This window comes from Oenanthe melanoleuca, chromosome 7 (assembly GCF_029582105.1).
Source record: "Oenanthe melanoleuca isolate GR-GAL-2019-014 chromosome 7, OMel1.0, whole genome shotgun sequence".
Classification (NCBI taxonomy): domain Eukaryota; kingdom Metazoa; phylum Chordata; class Aves; order Passeriformes; family Muscicapidae; genus Oenanthe; species Oenanthe melanoleuca.
This window is the reverse complement of record NC_079341.1, coordinates 28175825-28190883: the sequence shown is the minus strand read 5'-3', so window position 1 is coordinate 28190883 and position 15059 is coordinate 28175825. Positions and strand designations below refer to the sequence as shown.

Below are 15059 nucleotides of genomic sequence, written 5' to 3'. Positions count from 1 at the left end.
GTTGTATCAAAGGTTTTAGAGTGGAGTGTGATGTACCATCAACAGCACTAAAAATACATTATCTGAGATTAAAATCTCTCATGGCCCTCACACAATTCTGGTTTTTGTCAAGATAAATAAATGTAAAATAATCCAGGTGGTAAATAAACACTGAGCAATCTTGCTGTGACAATCTTTGTGCACCTCATGTAAAATAGATGCACCCCACTTTCCTATCAGGAACCAAACAGTTACAAGAAGGATTTTACATAACAGCTAAATGTTCAAAAACACCCCAAACAACCCTTCAACCTGGTGGTTTCTCTTTGCTTATTGTTTTCTAATTATGACTGTAACAGGACCTGTAATACTTGCAGCCTGAGGATATTTTAACCATCCAGTTTATTCACCTTGAGTCATATTGAGCATTTTAAATTTCAGGTCAGACAATAATTTTATTCCCCCATCATCACTGCAGCCTTGCAAACACTCACACGGCAAGGGAGAATGAGAAATCTCACAGAAAATATTGCAAGTATTGTTTAATGAACTTTAAATTATCTGGGGAAGAGGGGTGATTATTTTTCCTCCTCTCTTCCCTCTCTCCATTTTAATGCTACTTTAATCCCTCAAGTATTGGCCATGTTATTAACACAAGTGAAAGAGAAGCTCCAGTTGCAGCATTCTTGTTCTCTGACCCACTTGTAGCAAGGAGCATGAACAGGATTTAGCTGTGGTGTGTGTTCTGGGACTGATAAAGTTCTTGGGGATATCAAAGTCCAGGTAGGTCTGTGCTGTCAATGGTTCAAAGGGAACCCGCATTGTAACTAACCCTCCTTGGTTCACCCATATTTTTCATGTAACAGATTTGCATAAGGTTAAATTGCTCAATAACTAATAAGGTCTTAATAGGTACTTAAGGTCTTAATCTTTAGTGATAAAAAAATCCTGCTGAGATCAGGTTTCACTTTGTTCAGTGTTGATTATATGCTATATCCTGAGCTGCTGTAGTTCTTTTTTAATTTAGTTATTTAGTTTGAGGCTTTTTGGTTGGTTTGTGTTTTTTGTTTTGGGGGATTGTTTTATTTTGTAAGGAATGATTTGGTTTGGTTCTTTACAATATTTAGGGAAGTGTTTTAAGGGTGAACATTTACTGTAAGATTCTGCTGTTTTGAAAGAAAGGCATGCAGTTATATCATACATTCATATTATTTATAAAATTGTTTATATTCTGGTTCTCTTGCCCTGCTTGCACATTCAAAGCTTGAGCTGAGGATGAATTTTGGCTCCACACAAGAAATGTGTGTTAACAAGGAAAAGGTCTGAGATATAAATTCATTGTCCTGGTTGTCCAGCACACTGTGAACTTACACATCAAGCCTACCCATAAAAATTACTTTTTTAGCTAAGTACCAAGAACATAAAATTTTCCATGGAAAAATGCAGACTCCAGCTCTAATCCCTGAAATGCTGAATGGGACTCAGCAGATAAACACAAACCCTCCTGCACCTACTGGCAACCACAAAGTGCAGTGCAGCGCTTGCTTCGCTCACCCGTATCACTCATGAGCCTCCTGGCAGTGTTGACTTAGCAAGTCCCCGTGACCTGCTGAACTTCTGCAGCTGACATGAGCTTTTGCAACATTGCTGTGTCACGTGTCAGCCACAATTCTGAGCTGCAGGAAAGCCTCAAGAGCATGGATCTGAACTGCTGCCCAAATATTTATGAGGAACATAAGAACATAAGAATAAAAAAAATGTTTGCCAAAGGTAAACATTGTATTTCTCTGTAGCACTAAAACAACCTGTTCTGCCACCAAGGCTATGGATAGATGTTATTCATACATCAGAGGACAACGTTTATGTCCTCCCTGTGGATTTTAGAGTTGGTATATATATCTGGTAGGAAGCAAGAGATGGGCCCAGGCAGGCAGTATGGGTAAGCAGATGGTATTGAATGGGCTGGGGTCTCAGTATCTCTGTAGAATAGCTCTTTCCAAGTTTGTAGATACAGGTGGAAAAACAGAGAACTTCCTCGAGTACAGATCTGAATACAACTAAGTGACTTTAAATGATGTCTCGTGGGAAGGGGGACAGTCTGGGAAAAACAGGTCTCTGCTTGAGGATGCAGAAAGAGAAGGACGAAGTTTGTGACTCTGGACTGACCAAAGGTAAAAAAGTTGCCTTCCAGACAATGAGCTGCCTGTACAGGCAGGTGAGGGAAGAGAAAGTGGCAGGGAGAGAGCCACTTTCCCTGAAAAAACATGTGACAGCAGCAGTTGAGGAAACAAGTGATGGGGCTAGAGAAAGCCAGAAGTGTGACAATGAGGTCCAGAAGAGTTGGCTGTGCAGTTCCATGGGAAAGGCTGTATCTGCAAGATGTCACACACAAAGGGAATGCATTGAGGGCAGCGGACTGTTTTTACAAGGCAGGAAGGCAGAGAGCTGTGCTTTAACTCTGCTGTGTTCTCAGCAGCTCACAAGCAACCACTCCTTCACTTACTGACTCCTCTGGCATTACTTCCACCTAGCTGTCAGATATTTTTAAAATCTTAAGGAGCTAGATGATCTTGTACAAAAACAATCACCAGAACTACCTGGAGGCTGGACTTGCTAATCCCAAATGCATGCACATGCATGTTGGTCTGTTTGTTTGTGCTCAGTGTACGAAGGCATAAGAAAAGTAAGATGATAAATCCTGTCAGATGGATTTACTGATCTTACCGGGATCTGTCAGACTCAAGGAGCTCAGGAGACCCGTGCTTTTGTCCAGGCTGGAAAGGACTGAGCAGTAGCAAGCATATTCTTAAGAATGAGGATAAATGGGAAACCTGAACACCAGGCTGTGTCCACACCAAGATGCAAAAAGACATGCTGAGGAGGATGGAAATGAAAGGTGCCAAAACATTGTGGCTTTAAGTGAAGCCAGTGCCGCGGTTCCTTCAGAGGAACACAAACAGCATCACCACCCTTGTCTGTGCCGAACGCTTCCATCTGAAGTGCCGGGGCCCTGCCGCAGGCACACACAGCCATAGCTGCAGCTCGGGCCTCTCTGCATCCTGTCGCCAGGCTCCGAGCGGCTCACACACCTGGAGTGATGCGGGAGCCTCCCGCTCCTCCAGCTCTCCTTGACTGGCGCATCCCGGGGCCGGCGCTCCCCGCCCAGGAGCGCAGAACCGCGGCAGGACCGGGCCGGGGTCCCGCTTTCAGGACCATGGAGACGCTCCCCTACCGCACCTGTTGCGAAGCCCCCGCCCGCCGCGGAGGCAGGAAAAACCGAGAAACGAACGGGGGAAGGAGGAATGAAAGGAAAAAAGGGAGGAGGGCAAAGGGAGAGCCCCCCCCGCGCTGCGGCACTCACCAGTTCCCCGAGCCGACGATGCAGACGCGGAGCGGCGACATGCTGCGGACTGCGTGCCGCCCGCGGGGCTCGGCTGGGCGGGCTCGGTGCCGCCCGCGGGGCTCGGCTGGGCTCGGCTGGGCTCTGCTGGGCTCTCCCTGCCCGCCCCCAGCACCGCCCCTGCCGCCCGGCCGGCCCCGGCCGTGGGGAGGGACGGCCGAGAGCGGGCGGCGGCCCCGGCAGCGCCGCGCCCTCCCGGGGATGCTCCGCCCGGCCGAGGGCTGCGAGCGGGGGGATCCAGTGCCCGGGAGGGGAATGGGGAAAATGGTGCCTGCTCCGAAACGTACGGGGATAAGGAAAGCGGGGCGAAAGAGGGAAGCCCTGCACTTCTCGTGGGGTGGGACCTTCCTGCGCACCGGCAGCACCGAGGGGTTCGGTAGGGTGGGTAACGTAACATCTCAAGGTCCTACCTGCCTTGCCCCATAAAGAGGAATGGTTTAAATCCTTCAATGACATTATAACCACACTAAGAAAAGGCTATGAGTGCATTAGCAGAGCCAAATTCAGCTGATAAATTCTGAACTATATCACAGCCCTTAATATGGGACATCAAATTTAAGTTGTCTGCAAGGAAGAACAAAAAGGAGTGATGATCCTTTTCTCCTACATTGTTTAATCATGCATAACACCCTACAAATGACCACATTTTACCTCTCATCTCTCTAGTACATCCTGTCTCCTCTTCAAAGCATCATTCTCTCATTTTTGAGCCAAAGGACTGCATTTGCCACCTTTCCTGCTCTTGCACTCCTGCTTCCCCTTATCTTGCAGTGTCCAGGCTCTCATCTCTGCCGGGGGCTGTGGGCTCAGCAGTGACCACATCTGCTGCCCTCACCCCAGAGTTTGGCTCGGTGGGTTCCTGGCTCTGTGGGATGTGGACACCTGACCCTGTGATTCATAGAGGGAGGCTGGCTGCCAGCACTGGAGGAGCCTGTGGGTGTTTCTGGAGGTACACATATGTTCATCTCGCCTGCTGTCAGCTCCATTGGCTCAATTATTTGGTGCATCCTGATAGTGATGATTGTGGACTTAAAAAAAGACTAGGGAAAAATAGTGCAAAATAGTATTTTGAGAAAATAACCAGGACAGGTTGATGAAAAGGAAGATGTAGCTGGGACCTATGGCACATGTGAAGCCTGATGAGGATTCTGCAAGAAGGTGCATTAGTTGGAAGCAAAGTTTGAGCACAGGTACAAGAGCCTTTCTGTGGCTCCAGGTACATTTGAGTATCCTGCTTGTTCACCATGATTTGCTTCTTCCTCTGTGTTCCTTTATTCTCTTCTCCCTTTAACTCACCTTCCCCTTGAAAAGAAGGTCTAAAGTGGAGGTGAAGAGTAGCCATCATCCTTTTTGCCCTGTTCCTCTGCTTGCTGCAAGCTCTCCTGTCCTGCTGAGTACCCAGGCCCCAAGGAGGGGACATACTGAAGCACAGGCTTCTGCAATAATACATGCCACAGAATACATCCCTGAGTATTGCAAACTGTGTAGTGTTTTTTCCTAAATTAATGTAGAAGCTTTTAATTACAATGGATAACTGTAACAGTTGGGTGGCCTCTGGACTGGTTTATGTGGCCTCCACATCATGATTACAAGGACCATTTAGTGGGTGCAAATGAACTGGCAGGGGACGAGCAGGCAGATGGATACAGCAGCACTTGTGAAGAGCAGAGGACACAGCCTGGGATCGTGAGTGCACACATTAGCTTATCCATCTGTGACACTAATTGGCTGTGGAACTGTAAAACTTGTGCTGCTGCTGAGCTCTCCTCTGGGTTTGTGTGCTTACTGCTCTGTGGAGATGGAGAGGGAAGCATTCACTCCCCAAGGACGGTTTCAGGTGGTCTGCAGGCAGTTTCAGATGGCAGGTTTGGATGTCAAGGTTATCTCAGTGGCAGTGTTGTGTGAGGCCCTGAGAAATGGGTCCTTTGTTAGAGTCCAGAGCCCCAGAGCACACACTGGCGGCTGCTGACGACTGTTGTTTTATCAGGCAATGGGAAGGATCTGCTCTTTCCCATGCAGGCTCCATGTTTGTTTTTCACATAAGCCCAGGAGAGCTAGCTCGGATGTGTGAGTCATCAGGACATAAAAGCTCAGTTGCCATAAAGAGAGGCTAAAGACAACTCTCTCAAGGCCACCCCCACCCAATCTCACCTGATCTTCCACACCTAGTGGGTCATGAACATGGCCCAGAGATTACACAGCTGAACCATTTTCCCTGCAAACAGGAAAACCTCCCCATCAGCAGCAAAGCCAGGGCAGAGACAGGAGATTTTGCTAAGCCTGATGTGGCTCTTCCTATAGTGACAATGTCCCAAAAAAAGTGACTGAGAAATACCAAAGTCAGCATCCCTCTTCAGACTGGTTAGAGGTTTTGCCCCCTCTTCTCCTACTGAGAAGCTGTTTGAGACCATTACTGCTCTCACAGTGAGAGCTCTTCTTCCTGTCTCATGTCCAACTTATGCCCATCTGCTGTAGCATGAGTGCTGTCTATAAATGTGAATGATTCTTCTCCCCTGATGCTTCTCCTCCCTCTCTGCCTCACTAAAACCTCAAATGTATTTACAGAGAGGAATCAGATCCCATCTCAACATTCATTTTGCCAAGCTCAGCAAGTCATGCTGCCTTAGCTATTCCTCTGATTATCTGGATGTCACTTCTTTGTACCTGTTCCAGGATGAATTCAGGCTTGCTGAACACCAATAACCTGAATGATGCCCAAAAATTTCAGCTGAATGTTACCCAGTGTATTGTATCTATTTGTTTATTGTTCCTGAAAATATAGGGCTTGCTACATGTAAGACTCCCTTTATTTTTCTAATAACTACACCACACACATGATTCTTTCTCTTCTGTTGTTCATGGCAGATAAATTCTAATTTATGGCAGAAGCATTACCAATCTCTCCTGGCACTATATACTATTACATTTCTTCCTGTGTCTGTTATTAGGGCATGATAATTATATAATTCTTCCTTTAGGATTTTGTCTCTGTTGAAAATATCTCCTAGATTTGTTGTTACCAAATTTCATTACCTTACTCATAATTTTTTGCATCAAGTTAACTAACAAAATTTAGACTTACTGACTACTCCAGTCCTATAATTTTGCTCTCAGCCCCATCAACAGTTTTCACTCCCAATTCTGTTCCTTCATAATTTTATAGTGTTTATGTTAATCCTCATCTTCTCAACTTTAACTAATAATTATCTAGGTAATACCAAATCAAATGCTTTACCAAAGTTCAGGTTGATAAGATTTATTACTTTTCCTTTGTTCTGATATGCCATTATCTTATCAAAGAAAGACATTGAGCTAGTCCACATATAATGTGCCTAACCTACACTTTAACCCCTTTTCTGCTTCAATTCATGTATTTCATTACTTATGGCTCATATTTGCTCTAAAAAGCCTGAAGATGTCATTGATGGAGATTATTCAGTATTCAGAAGTGAAGGGTAAGGAGCCCCCAAGTGTTGTGGCTGAGTTACACAATAATTTCTATATCCATGCCCTTTAGCCTCTTAAGTGCACTGCCTCTGCTCTCTGGGGTTAGTTACATTTTTTTCCTTATGGAGTCTGAAGCAATATCTTCCTCTAGCTTTTAGAAAAGCAGCTGCTATTGTGGTCAGTGCTTTCCTTCATTTCATTTGCAATCTTGCAGTAAATCCTGTATGTCTTTGTTTTCTTTTGCTGTGCAGGTCTGGTTTGTTTTGATTTTGAGTAGTACCTTTAATTTTGGGTGTTTAAATGACAATTCTCTCTGTATATCACTTTCTTCTCCTTTTTTTCACTAGACTTTCTGCATATTCCTGAGATGCCCTGCACTGTTTGAATCACTGTTCCCCTCCTATGCAGGCATCTGGAGCTACTGGTAATATTCAGCCTTATTTTGTCTGATCTCTTTGGAGAGAAGGAAGATTCAATGACCTCTTCTGTCTTGTGACTACTTGAAATCAAATTTTGCATTCCCTGGGGTGATGATCAGATAGTGTTGCTCCTCAGAATGCAGGCTTTGGAGTTTAGGGAAAGAGGACCTGAAAATTGAGGTATGTTTTTATATTTTTCCAAGTCTTGTGGGCTGATGTCAGTAGGACTCACACATTCAGTTTTCTCACCTGTGAATCTGTAGGTAGAGCTAAGTTTGGAGTAGGTCTGGAGGTTAGAATGAGAGTTCCCAATGTCAGCCTTGATATGTGAGAGGAGCCCACCTGTTGTGAGTGTCCAGAGAAATCTCCCCCTGGTTGAGGTCTGCAGGCCATTAAAAATCTACAGCTTCAGCTCTACCCAAAATGCAAGTGCAGTGCCTGACCTTCACCCTACACTGGACAGCCTGGTGGACTGCACTGGCTTTGGAATTACTCAGATATCATGGGCCTCTTCATTTTCCTTTGGAAAAATTTTGCACATAAGCTCTCCCTGAATTACATACTAATCAGAAGATTTGCATGGTTTTAAATGCATATATAAAAACTAAATTATTATGCTTAATTACTTTCAATTATAAGTAGTAAATAATAGCCATTTATACTGAGGTAGCATATAATATCTCAAAAAGACTCAATCAATATCAGTTTCCCTAAAAGCTGACAGCCCAAATTGCTTACAGTTTTACAGCTTTCACATGGACTTCTTGCAGCCTATTTTTACTCACTCATGGGATCTAGAAAACAAACCAACAGTGAAGCTTTGACTCCACTCATTTAATTTAGTTGAATTTTCTGCTGCAGGTTCTGATCAGATTATATAGAAACAACTTCTATTTCACATTTAAGTTAGTTCTCCAACAAGGTGCTTAGCAGAAAATGAGACTGGATTTTAGCTGTATAGCAATCTACATAATTCCAAGCAATTTAAGGAATTCAAGCAGAATGGACCAAGAGGCCAATTGGAAACCATCTGTACTCTTCAGGGCTTTCTGTAATCCAACACAGAAAGTTTTCAGGACAAGAAATAGGACTATAGCAGATCTGAAAAATGCATTTGACAGAAGAGAAACAGTATTGGTAGCTTAATTTTCTATAAAACAGATATCAAACTTCAGGCAATAGACCAACAAAGACTTTCCAGAATCCAAATATACCCACTCTGTAGGCAGCACAGCCCGCAACAAAAAGGAGGGATATAATTTGGAAATTAAAAAGTAAATCAGAATCAGCTAGAGTGTGCAGGTAGGAGATCTGGTGATGAGAACAGTTCAGTATCAGTATCTCTCAAACAGGACTTACATGGAAACACAGCAGTCAAATTATTGACTATGTAAATTTACCTACAAAAATTACCAAGTGCTTTGGTTTGGTTTCCAAACAGAACTTGTTAACATGATACACCTGGAAATGGCACTTGAGACTGGGATAACAAGCATCTAAACATTATAATGGAGATCTACAGCATGGAGAGAAACACATGTTGTCATAGAAACCGTGCAGGTAAAGTGTGTAGGAGTAAAGCATGGCACAGAAAAGCATCTGGGAGAAAGGGCTGAAGAGCTGAACTTACTCAGCAGCTCTTAAGGTTAGATTAATAAAAACAGTTGTTTTTCAGCATATAGAGAATCACAGAGGAATGGAGTCCTAACAGTGAGCTGCAGAACAAATGAAGGCAGCAGTGCCATGTTGTGCCATAGTGTGGGGCAGAAAAAGCCTAGAGAAAGGTTGGAGATGGCCATGAGATGGATGAAAAAGCTGGGAAGCCCCCCAACCCCAAGCCCAGCATGTGTCCCCCTGTGCCTGTGAGCACCCTGGGACCCAGGGGAGTGATAAGGTCCCATGCATTCCTTGCACTCCTCTCCCAGCAGCAAGTTCCTGGAGGGTGACCCAGCCTGGCTCATTGGGAGCTGCACAGAACCCCTTGGGTGGTCCCACAGTGCTGCAGGGCTGGCTCCTCTGGGATGGACTCACACCTGGCTACATTTCTTGAAGAAACCATGCCCTAATTTTTTTGAATTCCAGAATTCCCCTCACTAAGAGCTGGAGTAGGGGAATATCTGGAGGAAGCTCCTACTTTACTCTGTTGGGGTGAGTGACATGGCACAAAAGATCTCCTTGAGCTCAGGGAGAGGAGTGACCCAGGGGTTTGTTGAGGCAAGGCAGAAGGCAAATCCTCCATGGTGCAGAAGGACCAGGCGAGGTGACAGGGCCCAGCTGCTGCACTTTGTGCTAGAACAGCCTGCACTCAGCCACAGTGGCCTCTGAGGCAACACCCGAAGCTCCCTTCCTGCTCACAAGTTGGAGAGAAAAAGGCAGGGAGGAATCCCTGTGTGGCTTGAGCAGGCAGAGGGTTGGCACTTGGAAAAGACCCAGGACACACATCCAGCTGTCAGCAGCAGCTCCACCACACGGCCAGATTAAAGCCATGCATGCTTTAAAAGCAGGAAAAGGGATTGAAACATGGGGCTCATCAATGGTGTGGCTGTGGAAATGTCTCACTCTGATCATAATATGGTTATCTCCTGCTGCTGCTGCTGAGCTGCACCTCTAGGACAGCTTTAGTGCTTGTGGGGAGTTGGAAGTCCTCCAGGAAGAGGTAAATGCTTTGAGGGTTCCAGGTGGTGGGGCTGAGTGGTGGGCAGAACCAGCAGCTGTTGGGGTCTAAAAGATAAAAGGCAATGTGAGTGTGCTGATTGCAGTTTGCTGGTGTGCAGTGGGATGGGGTGCCATGGGCTTCCCTCCTGTGTGTGGCTGCAGAGCAGAGTTGCTTCTGACACTTTTGCAGCTCCATGGTTGCATGATGAGCATGACAGCTCCAAGCTGTGGCAAGATGCTCTGCATACAGAAGCATTAAAGAAAAATTACACAAGTGGACTCCCACGGAGCCTCTCTGGAGGCAGATGCCTTCAGTCCTGTTCTTCACTGAAGTTCTTTCCTTAGAGGGTGTCTCTCAGAGGGGAAACTACTGGGATTACTCTCCCAGCTTCCAGCCAGACCCAGCCTTTTCTGCCGCCCCAGTTTCCATTTCCATGTCAGGATTGTGTAGGGCTGAGGTAGTGCTGGACCCCAGAGCATGACTCAGTGCACAGTCACACTGTGTGCTGCTCTAAATGGAGCCAAATGGGAGTGTGAAGAACATGAGTGGGCTGTGGACAGGGATAGGAACTCTGTAAGCAATATCAGCTGCTGTCATGTGTGAGTGTGCTGCTTTCAGCTGGACCTGAATTACAGCAGGATATGACACATGGGGACTGATAGAGAAGAGCAAGGAAATTAGGGGATGACTGACAGTGATTGAAAGAAGGTTTTGACTTCTTAAGACTAGAGGAGGTCTGATGAATAACTGTTCAAAGCAGTAACCAGTGCTTCATACATGTTAAAATAGCAAAACCAGAGACTGGGGGACTCAGGCATGCCCTAAAGCTCCAAAATTAAGATATTCTGTCAAAATACTTTTACATTGTGAAGTACTCTGGTGGGTGAAATAGTTTGTGTTACATTTACCTGACCTTACCAGCCGTTTTCACCTACAGTCATGAGAATACAGCTATGTGCTCAATGTGTTGAAGGAGAAAGGCTGTTTGTTTTAAGCAAATTTCCTTCCTTGTTCTTGTGTCATGGAATCTACAGTTTTAGTAGGTAGGTGTCGTTTATACTTAGTAAGAATAGGAAGTTCCTTCGTGTTTATTATCCAGAAACATTGTTTCCCAGGCTGTTAATACAGTATCAGTTGCCTTGAGAAAGAATTTAACCTGAAGAACAATTGTAGGATTAAAAAGAGCAGATATGAAGCTCCATCAGTGATGTTGTTTTCTGTCATTTTCTCATTGCCTGGCAGCTCCCCCAGTTCAGCAACGATCATGAAAAGTTGCACTTTTCAGGCAGTGAAGGCAGGCTGCACTTGTGGCTGTCCTTTCCCAGGACTGATGCCATTCCCCTGTATGCCTGTAGAGGATGTAGCTCCCTTAGCAGACAGGAGCAGTAATAGTTTAGTCTTCTGTGGCCCAGCTATCAGAAGTGGATCCAGATTTAAGGCTGTTAAACCTGGTCTCATCCGAAGATACTAAGCCAGGAAAAAAAATCCTGATCTAGGCCAACAAGAGAGTGATAAAAAACTTGTATAACTATATATATATATTTTTTTTTTTTTTTTTTAATTTGCACTTTTATTTTAAGCATGAAAACTATGCTGAAATTCAGAGGTTTTATTCTTTGAACCTTCCTGCTCTGAAGACTCATCTGAAGAAATGTTAAATATGTTAAGTGACTTTAAACTGAAAGAGAATAGGTTTATATTAGATATTAGAAAGAAATTCTTGACTGAGAGAGTAGTGAGGCACTGGCACAGGTTGCCCAGAGAAGCTGTGGATGCCCCATCCCTCAAAGTGTCCAAGGCCTATTTGGATGGAGCTCTGAGCAACCTGATCTCATGGAAAGTGTTCCTGCCCGTGGCAGTGGGGTGGAATAAGATATATTTAATGTTGCTTCTATGGCCATTCTATGATTCCATACATAGCCAGACTATAAACTTTGAAAGAAATAAACAGGAGTTGTTTTAGTGTTGATCAGATCCTGGGAAGTTTCCTGAAATTACCAAGATGATTAGTTGTGGGAAATTTGCCTGAGTTATGATAAAATACAACCTCCTTCAGCTAGTAGCCATATTTGGGACTACAGGGATTCGATTTGACAAATGTCAATAAACATTTTTTATCTTATTCACGTGTTCCTCCTCCAGATCTGCAGCTTTTCCTCATCTCCTCCTCCAGAGCCAGGAATCCCAGGCAGGGCTGGCTGAGACAGGGCACAGCTGTGGGGACTCACCTCTGCTGCTCTCCCAAGGACCAGGGTGAGATCCAGGTCATTTTGAGCCACTCAACTGTAGCTGGGGAAGGAGACTGAGAGCAGTGAACTGAGCACAAGTTATAATTAGTAGCATCCTAAACTAAAGAGAAAAGGCAGATCAAGCTGTGTAAGCTCTTAGCAAACACGGTTTAGCTGTCAGCCTTTCTGTGCTATTCAGCACTTTGTCAATGCCATCTTACGAGAGCCTCTGGTACTGCACATGCAGAACCTTTTTTAGGATAAAAAAGCAACTGCATAGGGGAAGCAAACTTGAGTTACCATGCTCAGGGGCCAAATACTGAGGGGCTGTAGAAATATGCACCAAGGATTGCTACCTGTCTGGGGTGCTGGGAATTTTCTGGATAGAGGAACATCCTACTGACCACCTGTGATTGTTACAGAAGTGAGGCACGGGTGAAGCTGTGTCTCTGCTGGGACTGGCTGTCCTTGAGCAGAGGGGAAATAAAACACACAAGTGGAACTCTTGCCTGAGTTGCTTTTGCTTCAAATTTTCCCAGGAAAATTTCAGGGTTATTGGCATACATTATGATACCATGCAATTATATATTTTCAATTAAAGTTTGAAGGCATTGGCAGAGCAAGAAGCAATGTGTTTGGAGGGCAAGAGGAGTGCAGTTCTGGCCAAAATTTTCTTTGATAGACATTGTTACTCTGCTGGTCTGTTCACCTGTAGGTTCCCAGGAAAAAAATGCAGGGGGAAAAAAACCCCCATTTTTTCCCCCCCACAGTGAGAAATATGCTCCTAAAAAGGCAGAAGTGGTGAATTTTATGCCTGTGCACTGGTAGTATTTCCTGTCCCTCTAAGGGAGATTCTAGGCATAGATGCAATAGGGAATCTACACTGGTCTGCTGGAGGAGACTCTGTATGTGCTTGGTAGGGAGGGAGGGATGGATATATGGTAATTAAGAACCAGATTAAAGCTTATAAATATATTTTAAAGATACAATGCTCATAATGTGCCATCATCATTTGCTGGCCAAAAGCAAAGGCATTTTGAATGTCACTGGGAAAGCTGAAATATGCTGGTAGGAGGTAGGAAGGCCTGGGCAGCTTTCATGGGGTAAAAAGCTGCTGCCAGATGGGTGCTGTAAGTAAATAAACTATTTGTCTGAAATATGTCCTCCTTTAAATTTTTGCTTTTATGTACAATTCTCACATAGGGAATTTTTAGTGTCTTTTGCAACATGATTGTTTATAGTATTGTAAGTGTATAATAAGAGCTGGAGAGCGGAGGAGGGAGTTTGGGTGAGATGAGGGTTGGCCTCACTAACTACAGTCATGTCTGGTTCTGCCTTCTTCATGTGCAGATTGATTAAAGTCAGAACGATTTTAAGAAATAATGCAGCTGCAGTTAGTGAAGCTGTGGTTGGCCAAAAGCCATGACTGGCCTGAAAGATTTCAGAGCCAGACCAATCTCTCCCAGTTAGATATGCTGGCATTCCATGAAAGAAAAATGCAGTAATTGGAGGAAGAACAGGAGGGAAAAATGTGTTTCCTCTCAAGGCCATGGCATTGCTCAGTGAATGGAGTCCTGGGTTTGACCCTCCTCTGTGGGGCTCAAGCAAGATCCCAGCTGTCACACCCCTTCTTGTGTATGGAACAGCTGGATCCCTCTCTCCTCTCAGCCCACTCTTATTTTGCAGGGAGAATTTCTGCAACCCTTATGTGGGAAGATGACTGGAGGTAAGAAGATGTATATATGGAAATGATAGTGGAAAATATGGTTGTTACTCCGTGGATGGAATGTGGTGGGCATCCCTGACGTCCCACTCACAATCTAAGGGAGACTAAAGGGAGGGTGGAGGGGAGTGGAGACACTGCAGCCAGGCTCTGGCAAAACCCTTACAGAGGAGGGAAATCAGTGGTACTTTATACCTGATAATCCCTGCAGCAGCTGAAAATCAAGGGAGATAAAGGAAGATATCCCACTGTTGAATCAGCATCCGTGGCAAAATCACTCTCCTTGGACTGGAACATATCTGCATCCAAAGGTTGTCGCTGGTGTACCCCAAGGCATGAGCACCCCTCGCTGAGATCTGTGACTCAAGTCACTCAAACTCTACCTGAACGTGAAGAAATAGTGTAAAAGTTATATAAGGTAGGAATATAAATATAAGAATATGGAAGTATGTAAGTTAAGAAATGAAGTTAGGGAGGACTCCATTGTAACTTCAGGGATCAGCCGGTGGGAACCTGCCTTCTCCACCTCAGGGACGCCTAAAGGGTAAGAACTGTACTCTGTGAGCGCTGAACGATTATCTCGACTTAACTTTTGTTAGGGATCAGAGCCTGTGAGTATGTTGCTTGGAATTCGTGTACTGCTTTGAACAGGTTTTTGCGGTCAGACACCGGCAATCCTCGACCCTTAACCCGCCACGATTTTATCGTTCCTCCGTAACCTGTTGACGCGCGTCCTCCCAGCGCGCCGACAGCCGATCAATTATAAACGCTGTGAGGAAATCTCCCTTCTCCCGTGACGCGGCCGGGCGCTGCCCGCACCAAAGATGGCGGCGGCGCTGACCCGGAAGGGGCGGCGGGGCCGGCCCGGCTGAGGGAGCGGGAGGGCGGGATCGCCCATCCCGGCGCGGCCGTGCGGGAGCCCGGCCAGCCCAGCGCGGCCAGCCCGGCCCAGCCGAGCGGGGCGAGGGGGTGCCGGCGGCCGCCGCCATCGCAGCCCGCATGGGGCGGGCTCGCTCCGTGCGCCGGGGCCGGGGGCGCCGCTGAGGGGCGGGAGCCGCGGCGCCATGCAGGGCGCGGACCCGGCGGCGGCCATGAAGGGGCCGGAGGGCGAGGGCAGGACGGAGCCGCTGCCGGCGGCGGCGGGGCAGAGCGGCGGCAGCAGCAGGAGCGGCGGCGGCCGCGGCGGCAACAAGGGCTGGCAGTACAG

At 45.9% G+C, this 15059-nt stretch overlaps 2 protein-coding genes across 2 annotated transcripts in view; one reads left to right on the top strand and one right to left on the bottom strand.

Moving 5' to 3' along the window:
• The window catches only part of LOC130255840 (glycerol-3-phosphate dehydrogenase [NAD(+)], cytoplasmic-like), a 25833-nt gene extending 10915 nt beyond the window's left edge, over positions 1–14918 (bottom strand). Inside the window, 4 exon segments of the mRNA XM_056496895.1 lie at positions 3341–3628; positions 3630–3678; positions 3681–3776; positions 14672–14918. Coding sequence (XP_056352870.1) covers positions 3341–3628; positions 3630–3678; positions 3681–3776; positions 14672–14918 — 680 coding nt within the window.
• The window catches only part of OSBPL11 (oxysterol binding protein like 11), a 38492-nt gene continuing 38185 nt past the window's right edge, over positions 14753–15059 (top strand). Inside the window, exon 1 of the mRNA XM_056496523.1 lies at positions 14753–15059. Within this exon, the coding sequence (XP_056352498.1) occupies positions 14917–15059 (143 nt within the window). The 5' untranslated portion in view covers positions 14753–14916.